We start from the raw sequence: 18062 nt of genomic DNA on the forward strand, positions 1-18062 counted from the left end.
ATGCATGGAGCCTCTTTATGTAGCTGTTTTCTCAACTGAAACTCTCAACTAATAAACTACCTCATGCATAAGCACAAACACTTCATCTCCACTAAAACTGCTATAGTTTCAAAGTTTCTATTAATTAATATATACATATACTACATGCAATCTAGTATCTTCCTCCTAAATTGAAATCATGTGATGATTTTGAATAATATGTTGCTGGACAAATAAATGGTAAAATTCAGCAATATTCAGAATGCAGATTAAGTGTGCATTAGAATTAGTGCAAAAAAAAAAAAAAATCACCAGTGCAAAGGATATGGGGCTGCAGGAAATAAGTATGCCAAGGATCAAGAGTGGATAAGAACAACTTATTATGTCTGTAAGAGCAACACAGAGAACTTAGTTGAACTTAGCAAGCATAACAAATGAGATTCAGGCTGGGAGGAGCATATTAAAAATGATAAACTGGAATACATTATCAAATAAGTAAGAACAAGGATTTAAATAATTCTAATTATTTAAAGCAGGATAGCAGCTGTAAGTGTATATAAATGATGCTATTCACAATACAAATAAGTAAGCATAACAACGTTCAACATTATACAACTTTGACAAAACCATTATTATTATTATTATTATTATTATTATTATTATTATTATTATTATTATTTAATTTGATTTATATGCCGCCCTTCTCCGGAGACTCAGGGCGGCTTACAATGTGCTCAGCAATAGCCTTCATCCTTTTGTATATTTATACAAAGTCAGCTTATTGCCCCCACAAACTGGGTCCTCAATTTTCCCACCTTAGAAAGGATGGAAGGCTGAGTCAATCTTGAGCCTTGGCGAGATTCGAACCTGCAGTAATTGCAGGCAGCTGGTCTTAATAACCAGCTTAATAACAGGGTGCCTTAGACCACTGTACTACCAAGGCTCTTTAATATACATTCATTGATATCATCCTATAGCTTTGATTTGAGATATTAGTTTCACTCATTATAACTATACAAAATAATCTGCATACTCATTTTTACTTCATCATTAAAAATAAGGCTAACCTTCTATTATTAAGATAGTGGGATTTAAAATGGATTATTCTGTAATAAAGTTACAGGGATAATTAAAATGCATTTGTACTAGATTTACTTAACTGAGTTCTTGGAACTACACCATATCATAGATCAGCTTTTTTGAACCTGGTCCTTTCTAGATGTATGTGAATGGCAACTCCAAAATTTCCAAGAAGCTTGGGATTTCTGGAAGTTGCAATCCTCTCATATCTTTTACATCTCAGATGGGTAAACATGTGGCTAGTCATTTATAAGATAAGTGATGCTTTGATAATATCCATGTCCTCATTGAATATGATCAGATTTTACAACAAACATCCTGCTTGTGAAAACCTTTATTTTGTTTAATGCAATCATAGTTGGAGCTTGTATCTGTCCATATACTCCAACATTTTGTATCTGTAGTTAGCTACAGTAAGATGTCAAAACACAGAGAGCATCACATATTCTTTGAGGCTTCTGGGAGGGCTGATTTGGGCAAATGTGGTTACACAATTACAGGGAGATCAACGTACAAACAAAGTATTTTTTCCCCATTAAGCTACAAAGCTACATCTGGAAAGAAAAAGAGGAATCATTTGCACTAAGGGTAAAGTCTGGAGAGAAAAGGGGATGGACAAATGAAAAGAGTAATCTCAGGATTAATTTTGATTTTATTGTATTCTGAAGACCTTAATCAGGACTTGCTTTTGGAGCTATTTAGACAACTTTGACAGATACTGGGAGCAGAAATAATTGAATCAAAAATATTTGTATGATATCATCTCTATAATGCCTTGTTAAGACCACACGTAGAATACCGCATCCAGCTTTGGTCGCCACAATGTAAAATAGAAGTTGATAGTCTAGAATAGGGGTCCCCAACCACCAGTCCATGGCCTGGCAGTGATCCACGGCATGCCAGAAACCAGGCCATGCAAACAAGGAAAGCCCCATCCATGGAATGCAGGCAGCACATGAAACCACGGAACTGGTCCCTAGTGGCCAAAAGGTTGGGGAACCACTGTTCTAGATAGAAGAAGAGCAACAAAGATGATTAGGGGACTGGAGGCTAAAACATATGAAGAATGGATTCAGGAATTGGCTATGTCTAGTTTAATGAAAAGAAGGACTGGCAGTGACATGGTAGCAGTGATATCTAAGGCGTTGCCACGAAGAGCAGGGGGGGGGGGTCAACCTATTCTCCAAAGCACCTGAGGGAAGGACAAGAAGCAATGGATGGAAACTAATCAAGGAATGAAGCAATCTAGAATTAAGGAGAAATTTCCTGACAATTAGAACAATTAATCAGTGGAAACAACTTGCCTCCAGAAGTTGTAAATGCTCCAACACTGGAAGTTTTTAAGAAGAGATTGGACATCCATTTGTCTGAAATGTTATAGGGTTTCCTGCCTGAGCAAGGGGTTGGACTAGACTACCTTCAAGGTACCTTCCAACTCTGTTATTCTGTTATCTTGGGGTTGTCAATCTGGGCTATTCTTATTATATAAAAAGATTTAAGAAATAGGGATTGCAGAAGAAGAATCACACATTCTGCTTTATCTCTTATTATCTATCTGATACCAGATTGCACTAGAAGTCTATAATTAAACTGTTATAGACCCATCTGCCACCTATTGTTTTTCTTGAAAAACAGAACAAGTAGAATTAAAACTGGAATAAATAGTACAGGAAAATACATTAAAAACAGAAGACTGAAGAAATAAGATAAAAGCGTGAAGAAGCCTAAAAGTACATCAGATAGCAAGGTTCTTTAGGAAACTGTGTCAACTAAAATGGGCCAGTGGAGTTCTGTTTCCTTACACCAGAGGAGACATAGGAAAAGCAGAACCACCAAAAAGAAAACGATTGCTGACTTTCTAAATGGCAAAGAAGCAGGGGGGAAGAGTACTTTTCCAGAATGAGAAAAAGGGGTAGTGTGTTTAGCACCATCTGATCCAGCTAGGGGAGAGCTAAGTAAGGATGGAAGGGAAGAGAACTGGGTTGAAGAGGATTTGGAGAATGTAAAGCTTGGAAATGCATGATTGCATTGGGTGCAGCTCCCAGCTATTGTACTTGATAGCCAACGGTGGGAGAGATGGTAATTTTGCACAATTGGGAAGTCGTAGCTGAGGGCAGTGTTTCTCAAGCTTGACATTTTTAAGAAATGTAGACTTTAGCTCCCAGAATTCTTAAATTCTTAATTAGTAGGCCCAAGTAGGGGAAAGTATAAAAGAAGATTGGAGGCGGGGAAAGAGACACCCCAAGAGAAAAAGAATTGGAAATTTGTACTTCCATGCCAAAATCATGACACATAAGCCAGACAACTGCATGACTGGGCATTGTAGGCTCATGCTGATTGTCTTAAATGTCAGTCGACAATAAACTTAGCCTCATATATGATTTAATTGTGGATGAGAGGACAGACCAGGCATGTGCCACTGAAGAAGAAAATTCAGCACCACTTAAAGAGATGCTGATCCATCCACTCCTCAAAAGGGCTGGATCAGATCCAATGGAAAATTCTTTTTCCAATCTCTCCTTCTTTGGGAAGGTTGTGGAAAAAGTAATGGAGCTGCAGTTACAGAAAAAACAGATTATCTCAGGCCAAATTCAGGGTCAGCATGAATCAAAAAACACACTGGTTGCTGTCAGGGATGACCTGAACTGGGATTTGGATGAAGCAGTGCAACTGTCATTATTTCCCTAGATCTTTTAATAGCCCTTGATATTGGACAAGATTCATCTGGGCAGGATATGAATGTCAGAATTGTGATGATAGATGGGGAAAGGTCTGACTCTCAGATGCTTCATTATGGGCTGCTACAGTGCTCAGTCCTCTCCCCTATTCTGTTCAACATCTACTGAGAAAAATCCTCTGAGAAATATCATATCAATTTGGATAATACGATAGAAAGTTGCACATCTTCCACTGACCAAAATGGATGAGGCAGATACCATGACCTGGTCAGATACCATGGTCTGGGCTTGTGAGGATGTGGATAAGATAACCTTTTCTCAGTTTCAGCTGGTGTTCCACCTGTACACTTACCTGGCATTAAAATGCATGGAGGACAGTGATTCTTGCATTTGTTACATCTCATTTAGATGACTAAAAGTTATTTTATGAGGGACTGCTTTTGAAGGCCACACAGAAGCTTCAGCATTTTTAATGCTTGTGGATTATTAGTCTTGATACTGCCACTGGATATTGTTGCCGCATTGGTTATGAGCATGTTACTGAGTACAATTTAAACTGCTAGGTTTAATGACTTGGGGCTGGGTTTTTAAAAGAATGCTTTTCCTGATCAAATGTGCTTGCCTGCCCTGAACAGTCTGAGAATATCTATTTGGGTATTCCAACCCGAATAGTTAAGATAGGAAGTTAAGATAGGAAGAGACCTAAAGGTAGATTTCTCTGTAAGGCTCACTTTATACAGAATCGCTTACCTTCCAAGGCAGGTATGAGGCAGGTCTTAAGGCCACCCAGAAAGATAATGATGCTGGGGTCATTTTTATTATATGTTAAAATTTCCTTTTTACAATCCTGTAATCCCTTAATTCGGGTTAGAGTTAGGGTGACTGGATGGAGCTGAGCATTTACTGGCTGGATGCCCTTCCTGATGCCTAAGTGGAATTTGCAGCAGATATTTTTTTTCTTTGTGCCCTAGGAGGGAAACATCTGCCACTATCTAGGATTGAACTCTCAACTTTCCAAGTAGGAGGCGAGCATCTTCACCACTAGGCCATGATGCCATTCATATTTTTACTATGTTGTTATCATTACTATTATTACATGATAATAATTCAGCCAGTTTGTATATGATTAAGGCACCAGGCTAGAAATGAGGCAACTGAGAGTTCTGGTCCCGCCTTAGGCATAAAGCCAGCTGGAGTCACTCTCACCTAACTCTAAGAAGGAAGGCTATGGCAAACCATTTCTGAGAAACCTTACCAAGAAAACTGGAGGGACTTGACCAGGTAGCCTCTGAGAATTGGACATGATTCAATGGGGGAAAAAAAGTATTACTGTAGTTATTACCTAGAATCCAATTTAATTTAGTTGCTATTCATATTTCATAAACAATTTTTGTTATGAGACTGTGAGGCATTTTGGAAAAATGGTCAAAACAAATTTCATAGAATTTTTTTTTATTGCATGAGAATTTGTTTTTAAAAATGTGGTAGTCACCTGAATAAATGAATAAACTGCACTCCACGCAAATTGTGACAATGATTATACTGGTAAGTGATAGTGTGGTCTAGTTCAAATAAATAGCTGTGGTCTAGTTTAAATGAAATACTAGACCACTCATTTCACAATTTAACAATATGTTGAATGAGCTTATGCTTTTGTACTCAAATTACGATTTGAACCAAAGGTCAAAGTTTCCAATATCTTAAAAAAAATCATTTTTTGTTTATATAAACAAAATATATAAATAAACTAATTATACACACAGAGAAATTTTCCTTATGTAGGTAGGGCATGTTCTTTCCCCCTTTTAAAATTAATTTTTTTCTTTTCAATTTGTCATTTTTTTAAAATCTTCATCAAGTTACTATTACTATGTAAATGACACAGTTCTCATATTTATATAACTGTCCTTTTTGTGCTAATATGAGGAAGTGATATATTAAATACTGGCTTAGGCCTCCATAGCTGGCATCAAAGGAGGAGTGATGAACTTTCAGGCTGAATGGTCATGATCTAGTTTTATTTTGTTCTAGCATTTCACCAGCAGCTATGGCTAGCATCTTCAGAGGCTCTTCTGTGGTGTACCTCTTGGCACCAAGGCTGATTGAGTTCATGTATCTAAACCTAGCAAGCTGCTCTCTGCAGTCCACATTATGGAAACTCAAGTTATAGAAGCCCAAGAAAATTGGTTCTTGATTGGTTCCTCATCTCATTGGTCCATTGTGAAAAAATTCCAAGAGCTGGGCTGCTTTGAGCTAGTGGCATATTGTTTAACTTTTCTGAATTTCTTATTTTATTTTTTAATTTATTATGGTAATAGGTATTAAATAGCTAGAATTTTTTTATAATTCAATGTTACAACAAAAGCCAACTGATATACGAAAACATTTCCATGTTTCTAGCAATATGAAGTCTCCATGCCAAAATGAGGAAACCTGATTGAGTGCTACAAAGGACTTACTTGAGCAGGTGGAACTGATTGCACAGGGGGGACCTGCAGAGGTGCCAGTGGTATACTGGTAGCTGCCATATGAGAACTGGGTGTTTGAAACTGGGACAACAGGTGAGGTGCAGGTTGCTGTACTGGGCACACGGGCTGATTGCTCAGAACTTGCTGCAAAGGGGCTGGGCTTGAGATGGATTGCTGATGAATTAAAAAAAGATCATATAAGTTTTTGAAGTGCTATTAGCATGGATTGGAGAAGCAGTCATAGGCAAACAGCAAACAAACAACAAAACTACTTTTTTAAAATACAGTTAATAGATGGAAAATCTACAAAATGAACAGTCTGAAGCCATGGTGAGAGGTTAAGTAAAAGGAAGTACAGTATATGTATGCAATTCCATTTTTATGCTATATTCTGAAAAGACATCGGTTCCAGTTTTTAAATGCCTTTTGGATGGCTATGTCTTGATATAATAATCATGGTTCCCATTTCTGAACTGGCAAACTATGATTACCAGTTTCACAAAAAAGCCAATTGTTAAATGATCATCGAATTCCAATCCAATATTCCAATTGTTTATTTATCATTATTGTTGTATTATTTTAATGTTTTACTGGATTTTAGTGTATTTGTAAGCTGCATACAAGTAAAATAACAAATAAATAAATAAATAAATAAATAAATAAATAAATAAATAAATAAATAAATAAATAGTTTCAAAGCTGATTTGGATACATTTACTTATGTAAATGTATGCCCAAACTCAAACTAAACATTGTCTGGAAATGATGATATGCCCATGGCTAAATACTCCTCCCTTTCTCATGATCATTTTCATCTACTGGTGAAATTAGCCCAATAAATAAGAAAGAATGGCAGAAGAAAATGATAAAGCTGTCCATTGTCAGGCCAAGATAATATATAATAGAAATAACATTTTTAAAAGTCCAAAGAATGAAGACAATCTCTTCTATTCAGAGAAACAAAGTTAAAAGAGGTCAGGAATTAATTTTGAGTTTGCTATAGGGTAAAGAAAGAAATTAAAGCTTTCTCGCTCTGTTGCCTTCCAACCCATAGGGGAGATTTAAAAAGTCCTGCTGGACCCTAACCCTAACCCTAACCCTAATCCTGTCCTTTGTACATGTGTGCAATGTCAATTACAATACAAAAGGAGCAGGGCTTCAATTATACTACAACTGCCTTATTGTTTTGATACTTCACCACAGATGCTACTGCTGTCCTACTTGTTAATTTACTCATTAATCCATTGCTGTACTTAAAATTCGCTAAGAAATATTTTCATTACACTATAAAATGGACAATCAGGCCTATAATGCAAGTTACATACTGGTTTTAAGATTAACAGTTACCTAAACGGCAAAAAGACAGCCAGTTAAGGTAACAGGCTAGAAACCTGAAGACTGAATTTTAATCCTGCCTAAAGCATGAAGTCACTGGTTGACCATGGGCCAATCACTCTCTTTTAGTCCTAGGAAGGAAGCAATGGCACACTACTTTTGAAAATCTTGCCAAAACAACTCCGCAGGAAGTTCTCCAGACAGGAGTATATTTTGAAGGTGTAGAGGGGGAGGGGAGGATAAAGGCAGAATATATCATTTCTCACCTGCTGGCTGACTAATACAGGCTGAGGTTGTCTCATCTGCACAGGGGCAACTGAGGCGGGATGGACAATAGGAAATGGAATTGCTGGTTCTGGATACAGTTGTGGCTGTGGAGGCACAACAGCAGTTGGACCCTGAACCACTGGAAATCCAGGCTGGGAAGGTAGGTAGGAAGATATTACTTTAGAAACCTATTGCCTATAAAAACTCTCCACAAAATACCTTATCATTCTGTCAGAGTATAATTGTTCAAACTATTTAGTCAAGTAATTAATGTTAATAATTCAGGTTAACTGAGTAGATATATTGCTATGACAATGTCCATTAAAATAAAAATGTCCAGGGCACTGTAGGAACAACAGGATAAACACATGCATGCCCACACAAGAACTATACAATTGAATGGCTATTGCATTATGGAAGAAGAAAACACAAATCTTGTAGCTATTGTTGTTTTTTTTTGAATACGCAGATTAAACTCATAGGATTTATAGGAACAACAATATCTGTTCTTAATATGAATGCATTTTTGAGTGTCCCCTGATGTTACTTTTCTTCACAATTGAGCAACTCAACAGTTTTTAGAGATTAATATTTTAAACAAAAAAGAACTTGTTTTCTATATTCTTAACAACTAGTTTTAATAGGCAAAAATAGGCAAAAACGTGAAGATTTCTGTAATCCTGGTAAGTATGATCCACTTCCTTTGTTTTTTGTTTTTTTCTTTCCTGGACTAATTTTGGGTTTGCTTCCTGACATTGTAGAATCAGTATGATGGCAACAGCTATAGGTACTGCTTTGTATCAGAAATAACAATTACTGGTTTAGCAAAGCCACAATGCAGTTTCTGAGGAAGCACATACGAGACATGTGCCATCTTTATTACTGGAAAAATCAGAAGGGTTATATAGAACCGCCTGTGGTTCTTCCTGCCAGGATATTCTATTCATTTTGCTGTTCATGTCATTATAACAGAAAAAGGAGAAAAAATGTGAATGTCTCCCCAAATAACCTGTTTTAAACTGTGGAGTTCTTAGAACACAAACCACTTTTCATGTTTGAAAAATATTCTGTCCCGAGAAGGAGCTTAAAAAGTACTAAGCAGAAGTCTTTTAACACAGCTGAAAGCTGACCCCAAATGCTATTTTTTAAAAAATGAAGAAATATGTCATTGACTATATTTATTTATTTATTTTATTTCTATACTGCCCTTCTCCCGAAGGACTCAGGGCGGTGTACAGCCTAATTAAAAACACAAAGACAGACAAAATTTAAAAATAATTAAAATTATTAAATAATAGGCCCAATTTATAAAACCCCAAATTTAAAATCCCATTTAAAACCAATTAAAATCTTTACATTGATAGCCCAGCCTGGCGGAACAACATGGTTTTGAGGGACTATACAAATAGCAATAAAGCATAACGAGTGAAATAACTTTCAGAATCTTTATGTACAAAGTTTCTAAAATAGATTTTCCACCCTTTTTGCTTCATATTACATACAATAATAAGTAAACAAACTTATATATATATCTTTGTGACTCCATTCATACATCCTGTATGAACATGACCAAGAAAAATGGTTAGCTGAACAGACTTCCAAGGTTATGCAACAATTTAATCATTTTTTCAAAATTTATTTGTGAAAAATTGAAGAAGACCATACTTACTACGGTGGGTTGCTGGTAGGGCCCTATCTGCTGAAGACCATGTGGCAAAGTCTGGCTCTCACTGAGAGGTGGGCTATAAACACGGTGAACAGCTGGAGGTATTGCATCAGGAATCGATGAGTAGATCACACTTTGCTGGCTACTCTGGGAGTCTGAGTACACAGTTGATCCTTGACCACTGTCAAATGTGCTATCAGCTGAAATATTGTTAATATTGATTTTAAAAAAACAGTGAAAGGTTTCATAAACTGAAAGCAATCAAAGCATTACTCATATTGGAGGGTTTGAAGGCCTTTCAATCTTACTCGAGATCTTAATTTGGAGCTTACATCTTATTATGTAAGGGTGAGGATACTCCAGAAGTCAGTCAATCTGAATCAATAATGAATCAGATCTGGTGTGCGGGGGGGGGGGGGGGCGGAGACCCTTATTTTTCCAGAGTTAAAATTAGAAATTGATAAAGAGATTTACATAACACTTCAACATGGCTGCAGGAAGGAACTGGGAATTTGTGTAATTGAAACCACTTAGCAACCCTTGGAGTAGATTGGCAGGGGATTCACTTCACTTTCTGAACAGATTTAAAACCACAGGATGGTTGGGTTTTTTTTCTGTTTAAGTGTTAAATTTCAAAGATTGAAACAAAACAATCTAAACCAAATCCATAAATATAAATGAGTTGTTCCCAATTATATCTAAATTGGGAGATGAGCCTGTGGGGAATATATAAAATGCAGACATGACGGACTGGAGAAATTTTGAAAAATTGGCTGTCTATATTTCTTTCTACAAAAAGCGTTCAAATTTTCATAAGAATTTATCATTATCTGCAGTCTAACCAACAGTCTACATTTTCATGGGTAAATGTAACTTTGAGAGCCTGTTTGGTGTAGTGGTTAAGGCTGCAGGCTATGAGTTCTAGTCCCACTTTACACATACAGTCAGCTGGGTAATTATGGGCCACTCTCTCTTAGCCCTAGGAAGAAGACAAAAGCTATTTCCAAATAACTGCAGAGACTGCATTGCCAAGAAAACTACAGATTGGTCCAGTTAGTTGCCAGGAGTTAACACTGACGCAAAGACATGCACACACACGAAATGTAACATTACTGTACAGGTAGTTCTAGACTTACAACAGTTCATTTAGTGACCGTTCAAAGTTACAACGGCACTGAAAAAAAGTGACTTATGACCAATTTTCACACATGACTGTTGCAGCATCCCCAAGGTTGCGTAATTAAAATTCAGAAGCTTGACAATTGGTTCATATTTATGGTGGTTGCAGTGTCCCAGGATCATGTGATCCCGGGACACTTTTGCAACCTTCTGTCAAGCAAAGTCAACGGGTAAGACAGATTCACTTAACAATCATGTTACTAATTTAACAAAAGTTATTCACTTAACAAATGTGGTGAGAAAAGCCGTGGAATGGGACAAAACTCACCTAACAAATTTCTCACTTAGCAACATAAATTCTGGGTTCAATTGTGGCTCTAAGTCGAGGACTATCTGCTACATTTTGTTGTGGCTCGTCAGCAGCCTGTGCGGATTGTAGCTGATTCTGACAGCGAGAAGGTTGGTGTGGTGTTGCGACAGCAGCCTGTGCAGCTGGCACCCGAGTCAGACAATGAGGAGGCTGGAGAAGATGTGGTGCCAGAGGCAGGAATTTAGTCAGGGCCTTCAAAACCTCCAGAAACTCCTTTAAGTAAAGAGGACGAAGAGGAGGAGCCTCTTCTTGATGCACGGGCGTGCAGAGTGGCCAAAAGGCAGGAGTGGCTCCTCAGGAGGAGGTCTCCTCAAGAGTAAGGCTTGGGGCTAATTGGCCACTCCCTTAGCCTAGCCTATTTAAGGAGGAACAGCGACTGAAGTAATTTGTAGGAAACAACTTTAGTTCACTCTACTTCGCGTCTGGATTCTCTGCAAATTGCTTCTGGGCTTTCTGCCAACCTTAGTAAGATTGTGATTACTTTATCTTTGGTTTCTTGTAGGCTGTTAAGAAAGTTTATTAACAGCCTTTGTTTTGAAAAAGACTGAGTTATTTTAGTAAATTCAGTTTTGTACAAACTTTGTGTGTGCTGTGTTCTTTGGGATCCGTAGCTAGGGCAGAACATATTTCTACCAATTATTTGTTAGTGAGTTTCAAAGCGCTGTTCAGGCTGATATTGCCAGCTCTTTATATTACAATAGTAATTTTTTATTTATTTATAGTAGTAGTAGTTTTTTATTTATTTATAAGATTTGTTTGCCACCGATCTCCCCTTGAGACTGACCATTGAGTGGCTTACATTAAAAGCCAATAAAACCATAAAAATACATATAAGTAAAGTAAAAATTGCAATTAAAAAGATGGGGGAAAAGGAACAGGATGCTTGGGGGGGGTGAGCTGGGATTTTCTCTTAATACTTCAACCACCTCCAGTAGGATACACCCCCGTTGAGCAGTCAGCATGAATTATTTGAGATTCTGCATATTTTTGCTTTATTGAGAGAATAATGAAGCACCACAGGACCACTAAAAGTGGCCCACATTAAAAAAATGCTACTAAATAATATCTGAGTTTGCTAAAGTATATAAATGAACTATTTTTTATTTTGTATACTTTTAGTAAGGTTAAATGATAAGGGTATCCCCCATATTATGCCAAATAAAATAATTTGGACATTGTTTTACCTATTTATATACAACAACAAATGATGTAAAAATTATAAAGCATTGCTTCCTGCTGCTATTACTTAAGAATATTAAAAATGTGGGTTACATTTTGGAAAAGTTCATTTCATTTGTATTTGGAAGCTGCATTTCTGGATTTTTCAATCAATCTTTCACTGATGAAAATTCACCCATGTCTACTTAATCATCCTTCCAAATTTAGAAAACAATAACTCCTTTCAATTTTACTTAGCTAAGTTTATGGGGAGTGGGGAAGTTGGATACTTAATAATGTAGAGATGTTTATAGAATAGGAAAATATAATTAATTATAGGAATCATCTAACCACAAAAATGAAGACAACTCTACAAAGCTGAAACAGCAGTTGGAAGCCAAACTTGGATTCTGTTATTATCTGTTTTACAGAGAGCTTAAATTATTTATGTACATTTCTGCTATATTTGAATATCACCAGCAGCATCAAGGAAATTATTTATAGGGCTTTTAGACTTAAAAACATTGTGCAAGCATTGGAACAACATATGATACCAAAAATTTACAGTACTGAAAGAACCAATTGAGAGTAGAAACTCAGAAAAAAGATTATTTGTAAAACATTTCTGTGCTATAAAACAGAGACTTTAATTTTTATCTAATGTAATTAAAATATATGTAGGTCTTCAAGCAGCAGTCCCATAGTCTTTAAATATTTTTACTAATACAGAATAAGAAAATTGTAATTATTATATTGACTAAACCTAGAACAGTATTTTCTCAGTCAAAATACATGTTGGCACACTTTCCATACACAGTGAGTAGTTCTGTGTATGACAGTGAGCATAATTAGCTTGTTTTAGAAGGAAAATTCAATATAGTTTAAAGAGTTGGCTATATTAACATGTCAGAAAATGGTTGATCGTCTTTTTTTAAGCGTCACCATATTTGTGCTATATCCTTATATACCAACACAGAATATATACTAGACTTACATGCAAGTGAAGTGATGCTTGTGGGCAGATTTTGTTGAGAAAGATGCTGGTCCACTTCAGGCTCGTCTGGTTCTGATGGAATCTGATGACCAGCATGAGAAAGGTGTGTAATCTGAAGTGGTTGTGCTTGTGTGGCCTTCGTTTTTTCTAAGCTTTCTGGCTCCCGATGATCTTCTGAATGCAACCTGGGCCATATCCTCTCTCTTCTCCACTGTATTAAGGCTACTCTGTCTCGTATTGATTTTGCAATTATTTTGACATCACTTTCATGAAAGAATCCGGCATCAACCTGAAATATAAGATTTTCAAGAACAAATCCATATTTTGGCTGTGTTTTCACATCTTAGTGTCCCACACGCCCACTCCATATCTACTTTTAGTAACTGAGTAGAGAGTTACTGATTCTAAATCACCAGTCTGAGGTTTTGTATATGTGTGGCTGATTAGTTTGCAGAAGTATTGTTTAGAATTAAATATAGTAGCTAGAGCTCCAAGGTTTTCATTGATAAAATTATTTTCAAAAAGAATACAAGTTGTATCTGAAACATTTTTTTTATAAAGCAGAGAAGCAATTGCAAAACTATGATCAATTGTAATAAATATTTTTATTAGTCACCATTGGCTATGAATAGGTATTGTCTATATCACTATTGGAACTATTATAATTTAAATTCCTAGAACTTTACATAAAGTAAGTGGGGATTTTTTAGTCCAAATGTAACAGATGGTGAAAGGGAGGGGGGCATTTTTAGGAATAATTAAACCAGTCATAGTTGGCATCAAAATCACATCTCATTTTCTGCTTCATGAATAAACCAAATAAAAAATTTCCCATTTGCAATGCAATTTGAGAAAAGCAATTCCTCAGGAAGAAACTCCTATATTATATTTCAAGCATGTAAATTCAGTTTTTCAAAATGATAGGCAGTTATGTCCAAATACCCTGGCATAGTGATTGCAATGCAATACTATATTGCAAGCTAATTCTGCCCACAGCCTGGAGTTTGATCCTGACCAGCTCAAGATTGACTCAGCCTTCCATCCTTCTGAGGTCAGTAAAATGAGGACCCAGAATGTTGGGGGCAATAGGCTGACATTGTAAACTGCCCAGAAAGTTCTATAAAGCAGGGGTACCCAACCCGTTGGCCGCAGCCATCAGGAGATTACAACCAGGCCGCAGATATATGATATATAACTTATCTTACTGCACCAAGAAAGAAAAATGGTTCAAATTCTACTCCAGATTCTTACATATATTGGAAACATAATTTGCAAACTTCAAGCTATGCAATTTAACAAGTGCCAATCAAAAGTTTAATCAGTTTCTGAAAGAATGCATTTTGCTGTTGTGGAAATTCAATATAAAATTATATATAACCAGGATTCTGTACTTAAATTATTGTACTATTGTACTCTGTGGATCCATTTATGGCTTTGGAAGATAGTTTGTGTTGTATCTTTTGAGTCAAATTTACTTTTCCAGGTTTGCCTCTGATGTCATTTGAGATTTATGTTACATACATACACACATGGAGAGAGAGAGAGAGAGGAAAACAGAAAGGAAAAAGAGAGTGTCAAGGGAAATTTATTTTACCATTTCTTGTGCAACATCATCAGGAGTTTCTTTCTCCAGTTCAAAAGTAAACTCAATGGCTCCATTATCTTTGGACTTCCCTTTCAATTTCTTAGCATCTTCTACCCAGAGTCTTAAGGCAATAGAGGATTTCCTACCATCGTCTTCTTCTGCAAGTTCCACTCTCACCCCAGTATCCTCAGCAAAGAAGGCATGGCTTAATAAATCTTTAATTTCATATCTGGGAAAAAAAGAACACAACAGTAAATGTTAAGTCCATTTTTCTCCTCTATTCTTTAAGGACCAATTAGCTGTGTATTATTTTAGTATTACTGTTGATAATACACATATATATGTATTAGAATATATGTATTAGAACTTCCTCGGCACTATATGTCTTTCTAAATTTAATGAAAGAACTCAAAATTTACTTTCAATATCTATAATATTTAACACAAAGGTTTTTAAACCCCAGTAGCACAATAGCAAGTGTTTCTACAGTGACTGCCAAATGTGTGGTATAATAAACATCACACCATTTATTTATTAGTTTTTTATTTCAATTTCAATGGCTGCCCATTTGCCATTTGTGGCTAACAGAGTTAAAATACTTACTATACCTTTTCAAGTTTCTGTGTTTGTTTTGTACAATGTTCTTGAAAAAGGTATTTATCTGAAACATATCAGACCCAATTTATATTTTTTAGATACTTTCCCCCTCACCATTTTTTCTCCTTAGTATACTTATATGTGCCATACATTTCTTTTTTATTGGTTCTACCCATCAATGGGCATAGATAAACTATTCTGAAGCTATCTTTTAGCATAGCATTCCTTGCATGTTAACCATCTAGTAATCAATGTTGGTATAGGATCTGTTTATATTAGCATAAGGTTCATTCATGATGAGCCAACAATCTGCATAATTCAGATGCGGTACTGCATATGAACTTCATTAAGGAAGCCTGAATGCAGCCAACATAACTAGTCCTGACAGCAGGAATGGGTAGTAAATGTATTAAAAAACCAGATTACCCAGAAAACTAACCGATTAAAACAAGCAAAAAACCAGTTATATGTAGTTTGTAGTGTTTTTTTAAAAAGATGAATCCTATGTAAATCTTTCTAGAATCCAAATGAAAAATAACTAAACCGTGCACCTCTGCTGGCTGATCTGCTTTCTCTAGGAGTGTGTGCAGCGGGATGATGTTCTCCTAGCTGCAACTATTACCTAACATTTAGGTGAAAGTCAAATCAAGAACTTTAAAGCTGTCAGACCAACTATTAAAATGTTACACTCTGTACAAATCTGGCAGTAATGCAATATTTTTATTTGACTAGGCAATCCCTTAGTCAATACAGTCTCAGCTTTCACTTGTTAGTCTTCATTTAATCTTTTACAAATCCTAAATATTGATTTAGGATTCCTCCTACATCTCTGAAATCTGATGGAAAAGAATGAAGCTGGATATCACCAACATAATGATGGTATCAATTTCAACTGTCTGAATGATCTGCCTCTGTGATGAAGCTTCTTTTATTGAATCTGTTGTGTAAAACTTTGAAAGAAAACCCACATATATATAATTTTGTGGATTTTTTCTTTTTCATATTTTTTCTTTTTCCATTATAGCAATAGCACTTAGACTTATATACCGCTTCATAGTGCTTTTACAGCCCTCTCTAAGCGGTTTACAGAGTCAACATATTGGCCCCAACAATCTGGCTCCTCATTTTACCAACTTCAGAAGGATGGAAGGCTGAGTCAACCTTAAGCCTGGTGAGATTCGATCTGCCAAACTGCTGGCAGCTGGTGATCAGCAGTAGCTTGCAGTACTGCACTCTAACCACTGCGCCACCATGGCTCTTTAATTATGTTTAATTAAATATATAAATGTAAGGTTTAAAACCTGTAGAAGGATTAAGACAAAGTCTTGTGGGATACTGCATCCAATAGCTACTTGTCAAATATAAATCTCCACATACCATTTTCTGGAATTTACCTGGATTGAGAAGCCTTTCTTTTGATCACTCATGGTTTAGTCACCTTCTGTATGGATTACTGTACTGTGCTGTACAATGTGCCACCCTTGAAGAGTATCTAGAAGCTGTAATTGATGCAGTAGTATGGGCAGTTTTGGGCACCCCTAGGGTTGCACATGTAACACCTCTACTATGTGAGCTGCATTGGATGCCAGTTTATTTTCTGGTCAAATTCAAGGTGTTGATTTTTAAAGTCTTTTAAAAACTTTTAAAGTCCTTCATAGTGTGGACCTGATTATCTGAAGAACCATCCTGCCCCAATAACATTGACCTGTCCCACCCAGGCAGGCAGAGAGAGTTTGTTGCAGAAGCCATTGATTAAAGAATTTTGACTGGCAGGGTCTAGGATGAGAGTCTTCTTTACTGTTGCCTCTGCCCTATGGAACATCTTGCCCCCAGAAGTAAGGTAAAGTGCCATCCTTCTGGCCTTCTGGAAGGGTGTCAAGATCTGGTTCTGCCAACTGGCATGGGAATCCAAGAGTGGTATGCAACCATGGAGATGGCTGGTGGCTTGAGGATGCCCTCTTGCCTTTTTTTTCAACCTTTTAATCTTTATTTTAATTCTGTTTTTTAATTATTATTTTTTAATTTGATTTATATGCCGCCTTCTCCGGAGACTCAGGGCGGCTTACAATGCGTTAAGCATTTCTAACTATGTCTCTTTTTATATGGCTATATGGTTTTTATTTGTAAATCTAACCAGATTTCAGGTGAGATGGGCGCTGTATAAATGTTATAAATAAGAATAAAAATATAAAATGAATACTTGAAGAAAGTCTCATACTGCTCTGTTTATAGATATACAGTCCAGAAAACATTCTGACTGAAAATCAACATTTGTTGAGAAGTCCTCAAAATTCACAGGACTATAGTCACACTAACCAGATTCCAAATGGGTACCAATTCATCTCCCCATAGTAACCATGTTAGTTTCTATCTAGCTAGTAGCTATCCTAAGAGATCTACCTGATTAGATTAGAATAGGTCTATCAGTTTAAAACAGTACTGGCCAGCTGTTGTCAGTTTTCTGCCTCCACCCCAAGAAATTACTTTGAAATGTGCTCAGGATTATGACCTGTTTCACAAACAACAGAAATTTACTATTTGAAACAAACCTCTCTTCTTTATTTTTGCAAATACACTCTCCAATTATCTCCTTAATTTCAGGATCAGTAACTTTATCAAAACTTGCTGGTTTGACACCCTGTGTGAGGGAAAAAAACATAATTAAGTTTCTCTGGCATTTTCATTCTAGATTTATACAGCTTTGAGTTTAAATTAGGACTTTTATGTAATCTAATATACAATAGACCATTATATATGCTATAATGA

At 36.3% G+C, this 18062-nt stretch overlaps 1 protein-coding gene across 15 annotated transcripts in view; it reads right to left on the reverse strand.

Annotated features, from left to right (window-relative positions):
• Positions 1-18062, reverse strand: part of WNK2 (WNK lysine deficient protein kinase 2) — a 114852-nt gene that overhangs the window by 53448 nt on the left and 43342 nt on the right. For all 15 annotated transcript variants that reach the window (XM_087887825.1, XM_087887824.1, XM_087887823.1 and 12 more), the window contains 6 exons: positions 17846-17934; positions 14709-14928; positions 13115-13403; positions 9477-9673; positions 7807-7959; positions 6197-6379 (listed from right to left, as the gene is read on the reverse strand). In XM_087887825.1, coding sequence (XP_087743951.1) covers positions 6197-6379; positions 7807-7959; positions 9477-9673; positions 13115-13403; positions 14709-14928; positions 17846-17934 — 1131 coding nt within the window. The remainder of the gene's footprint in view (positions 1-6196; positions 6380-7806; positions 7960-9476; positions 9674-13114; positions 13404-14708; positions 14929-17845; positions 17935-18062) is intronic.

This window comes from Pantherophis guttatus, chromosome 2 (assembly GCF_059756535.1).
Source record: "Pantherophis guttatus breed Tessera chromosome 2, ASM5975653v1, whole genome shotgun sequence".
Classification (NCBI taxonomy): domain Eukaryota; kingdom Metazoa; phylum Chordata; class Lepidosauria; order Squamata; family Colubridae; genus Pantherophis; species Pantherophis guttatus.